This window comes from Zingiber officinale, chromosome 2A (genome assembly GCF_018446385.1).
Source record: "Zingiber officinale cultivar Zhangliang chromosome 2A, Zo_v1.1, whole genome shotgun sequence".
In the NCBI taxonomy this organism is placed as follows: domain Eukaryota; kingdom Viridiplantae; phylum Streptophyta; class Magnoliopsida; order Zingiberales; family Zingiberaceae; genus Zingiber; species Zingiber officinale.
This window is the reverse complement of record NC_055988.1, coordinates 56,623,445-56,627,846: the sequence shown is the minus strand read 5'-3', so window position 1 is coordinate 56,627,846 and position 4,402 is coordinate 56,623,445. Positions and strand designations below refer to the sequence as shown.

General features: G+C 35.9%; 1 protein-coding gene across 1 annotated transcript; it reads left to right on the top strand.

Annotated features, from left to right (window-relative positions):
* Window positions 1–529: 529 nt before the first annotated feature.
* Window positions 530–2,398, top strand: LOC122043671 (polyamine oxidase 3-like). Its single transcript, XM_042604273.1, has 5 exons — window positions 530–770; window positions 1,636–1,751; window positions 1,885–1,973; window positions 2,077–2,190; window positions 2,275–2,398. Exons 1-5 carry the CDS (start codon window positions 530–532, stop codon window positions 2,396–2,398), a joined length of 684 nt encoding a protein of 227 aa, XP_042460207.1.
* The last annotated feature ends 2,004 nt before the right edge of the window (window positions 2,399–4,402 follow it).

Below are 4,402 nucleotides of genomic sequence, written 5' to 3'. Positions count from 1 at the left end.
TTTTAACAAAAATCGTTGTCTTTTAGCAATTTTTTTGGCCTACGACAATAGTTTTTAAAAATCGTTGTCTATTTATGTTTTTTTAAGACTACGACAACGGTTTTTAAATGCTACAACAACAATTTTTGAAAACTGTTGTCTATGTGGGCTTTTTTTTGCGATTATGACAATAGTTTTTAAAAACCGTTGTCTATTAAGTGATGTTGAATACAAGTGTTTTTTTTCCTTCGCCGTTTTTTCCCCTTCGCCAATTTTTGCCCCGCTTTTTTTCTTTCCCTCTCCCCGAAAGTTTTTTGCCGCCGCATTCCACCCTTTATCTTCTCAATCCCTATGTATTTCTGTCCCTCTTTTCTCACAATCTCTCGCTCACCGGAGCCGCGCAGGAGCAGCAGCAGTCCATGAGTCCATAAAGGACGCCCTCACCGGCAAGACCTCCGACATGAAATCCACTAACAGTAAGTGTCATCTACTTCTTCCTCCTGCATCTTCTCGTCGAAAACCCTAGATGCTCCACTGCCTTCCATCCTAGATGGGCCTCAGGTTCGCTTCTGCCATATGCGTCGCTGCCGCCTCAACTAAAAGGCCTCTCTATCATGCACTCTTCAACATGCGACTCAGTGATCAAACCCAAACCCTAATGAAAATGAACCTGCGATGGAGGAAGAGATCTCTGCTGCTCTTGGACAAACTTCTTCTCCGCGTACTCGCCACTGTCACTGAAACCCTTCGCCTCCCCGCCTCCCTCATTTTCAAATCATTTGAGGGGTTTTGTTCCTTACATATTTTTTATGCTTGTTTCTGCCCAAATAGAGTCCTTTTTGTGACCTATTTCTGCGTAAATTTTTAGTCACAAAATCTTCAATTTTTTGACTGATTTCAAGTTGATTCTTAGGGCTTCCAATCGTGAGATGTTGGTGTTCAAGCTTAGTAGATTTTTGAATCTACTCATCCCTTTTTTAATGATTTCCAGCATCAATTTGGATTTTTCTGGTGAGTATAGCCTCCTGCTTTATTCCATCTTTCGGTATATCAAGTTTAAAGATTTGTAAGAACTCAATTTCAACCTCTAGTGTGAAATTGCAGATGGGTTTCGTGAGGTATACAGGCTGCCAAAATGGGAATTTTACCTACTTCGATTTAAATCTATTCACTGCAATGATTTAGCTCATGATTAAAGTAAACTTAAAGGATTAATCCAGAGCCTATGGGAACTTTCTGAATTCATTTTATTTAAGGTATTCTTTCCTTTAATGGTCATCCCTTTAGTTTTCTTTGTATCAGTATATTGTTATGTTACATATCTTTTTTTTTTTGTGGGAATACTGAAGCTAGTTACATGATTATCTGTCATAATTGCAAATAAAACTAAATGTTTATGTTTGGGGTGTTTTCTATTGTTAGTCTTATTATTGGGGTACTTTCTGAATTATTTTTAGAGGTCAACCATGTGGAAGGAAAATGCATTTGGTAAATATATATACAACACGACAGAATATGTTGCTTGTTCTTGTGTTGGATTTATTATTAATTATGTTTTTTTCATGGTGTTAAAATCACTATATATTCTAGTTTGCATTTTACTGCTTCACATCAACATATATATCTATATATATATTGACTTAAATTTTCTTGCAGCATCATTCTATCAGAAGACTGAAGCAAGGCAATCTCGCTCTCCTTCTGCCATTGTCATTGGTGGTGGATTTGCAGGGATTGCAGCTGCTCATGCACTGAAAAATACAGCTTTTCAGGTGTTATGTCGATATAAATTAACGGTTTTTTCAGTTGCCTTTACATATTAGATTCTAAGTTCTGATATGAATGCAGTGTGTGAAGTGGCTGGGTAAATTTGTATCACATGGAAGTTTATTTTTTATTCCTCAGGTTGTGCTTTTAGAATCTCGGGATAGAATTGGTGGTCGAGTTCACACTGACTACTCATTTGGTTTTCCTGTTGACATGGGAGCAGCCTGGTATGCTTCTTTTTTTTATGTTTTTGTTTTCATTCCTTCGGAAGAGGATTGTGGCCAGCCTTTAAAATTTCAGTGACTAGGAGTTTTAATTTGGACACTTCAGGTTGCATGGTGTCTGCAACGAGAATCCATTGGCATCTTGGATTGGAAGACTTGGTCTACCAATTTATCGAACTTCTGGTGATAATTCTATCTTGTATGATCATGACTTGGAGAGGTAATGGTTAACTGAATAACTAACAGATATCACTGATCATGGAGACTATAATCTTATGGAGATAAATTTACTTCTATTTTTCAGCTACGCACTCTTTGATGGTGATGGACATCAAGTGCCTCAAGATCTAGTGGAAAAAGTTGGTAAGGTGTTTGAAACCATTCTGGAAGAGGCAAGTTCTTTATTAACCTTATATCTGCAGTGCTGATAACTTGGAAATATTTCTCTTGTGAAATGACAGTTCAACGTTTACAAGCTAACAAACTCAGGTATGAAACAAATGAAGACATGTCTATAGCACAGGCTATTAAGCTAGTCATGGAGAGGCATTCAATATGATGCATTATTAATGAATTAAGTCTACTTTATGAGATTTCAGATTTTTTTATTATTCATAGGCATTTAGTTTAGATCAAGTGACATTTCTTTATCTTCTTCTTACAGGTGGAGTTTGAAGGATTAGGAGAATTAAGAAGCAAGGAAGAAGAAGATGAAGGATTAGGAGAATTAAGAAGCAAAGATGAAGAAGATGAAGGCATTTAGTTTATCTTCTTTCTTTATCTACTTGGTCCACTTCGATCCAAGTACGATGCAAACATGGCAAGGATGAAGAAGATGAAGGATTAGGAGAATTAAGAAGCAGTTTTTTGTTACTCTTCTAGTGTTGTACATGGTAAAAGTAGTTCAAATGATCCAACTCTTCAAAACTGGATATCAAGAATAGGATGTTGTGTTACTCTTCTAGGATTAGGATGTTGTGTTGCTCTACCTTTGTTTTAATAGTGTCGTTAGTTGTCATTTTGTTGGCTGCTTTTGAAATTTCTTCAGAATGTTGTAAATATTATTTTCGAATGTTAGAAAATTATATGTTAAATTTTATTTACAAATTTAGTATTTTGAATGATTTATAATACTAGAAAATAGTATAATAAATTTTAATATTTTTTTTTATTTTTTATCAAAAAAAGACAACGATTTTTCACTGTTGTCGTAGATAGTTTAAAACTGTTGTTGAAGATCCTGTTATTAAAGGTAGATGCTCAAAGATAACGGTGAAAAACTGTTGTCTTTGAAGGAAAAGATAACAGTTTTTCACCGTTGTAAAAATGTTGTCTTTGCCTTCAAAGATAACGGTTAAAAACTGTTATCTTTGGGCACCCCTTTTAACAACACGACCTTTAACAACAGTTTAAAATGGGCTACGACAACGGTGAAAAATCATTGTTGTTAGGCTTTTTTCTTGTAGTGCTAATTTTTTATAAAACTCTTTCCATAATTTTTCGTTGGGAAACTAATATAAAAAGGGGAGAAGGGGAGGCATTGAATAACATAACAATTGATATTGTGTTGTTGGAGATCATCAAGTGGCCGACCCCTCTCCCTCTCTTCCCTTTGCTCTCTTTTGCTCCTTTGTGGTGGTGGTGGCCGAATTCTAGAGAAGGAGGAGAAGCTCTCCGGGTGATGTTCGTCTTGGAGGATCGTCACCCACACGACGTCCAAGAGGAGGCGAGGGATATGGCAGAAGATCTCGAGGTTTTTAGCATACAAGGAAGAGGTATAACTAGTATTAAATTTTCGCATCATACTAGTTAATTTCTCTTTGTATAAATACCAAATACAAGAGGCATTCGATTCTTTTTTTCGAATTTAATTTCGGTGTTGTGTTCTTTTTCTTTTTTCCTTGTGATTTGATCGTTCCTTTTGGTTAACCTAGAGTTATATAAGGAAATTAAATATTAACTTTCCTTAAAAGGCTTTGTCTAGTCGGTGGTGGTTGCTCCCATATCCAAGAAGACCAAGTGCCTCGCCATGCAGTACTGGAAGTCAATTTTGGAAACTAATATTTAATTGAATTTATAACCTATGTGATTTGGATCAAACGTGTTAAGTTCCGCAGGAGATCCAAATCTAAACCTAAAAGAACATATAAGTTAAACTTGGAATCAAACGTGTTAAGTTCCGCAGAAGATACAAGGTTAACTTAAAAGAACACATGGTAGCTAGGAAAGGTTCAGATCACATACAAAATTTTTATACAGTGGAGCCATTGGGTTTTCCGAGTAGCAACCAACAATTGGTATCAGAGTAGGGTTTTGCCTCTGTGTATTTGGTATTAGTTTAATTATGCACATGTCATACATAATTTAGGTAGGTTAATAGTAGGATATGCTAACTTTGTGGATGCAGGATCCAACTATTATGGCTTATAGTT

Bases quoted from the DNA above. Each gene is read 5' to 3' on its own strand.
- LOC122043671 (XM_042604273.1), top strand. From the start codon at position 530: ATGGGCCTCAGGTTCGCTTCTGCCATATGCGTCGCTGCCGCCTCAACT. The intron at 771-1,635 runs GTTCCTTACATA...ATTTTCTTGCAG, and splicing joins CAAATCATTTGAGGGGTTTT to CATCATTCTATCAGAAGACT. The intron at 2,191-2,274 runs GTAATGGTTAAC...TCTATTTTTCAG, and splicing joins TATGATCATGACTTGGAGAG to CTACGCACTCTTTGATGGTG.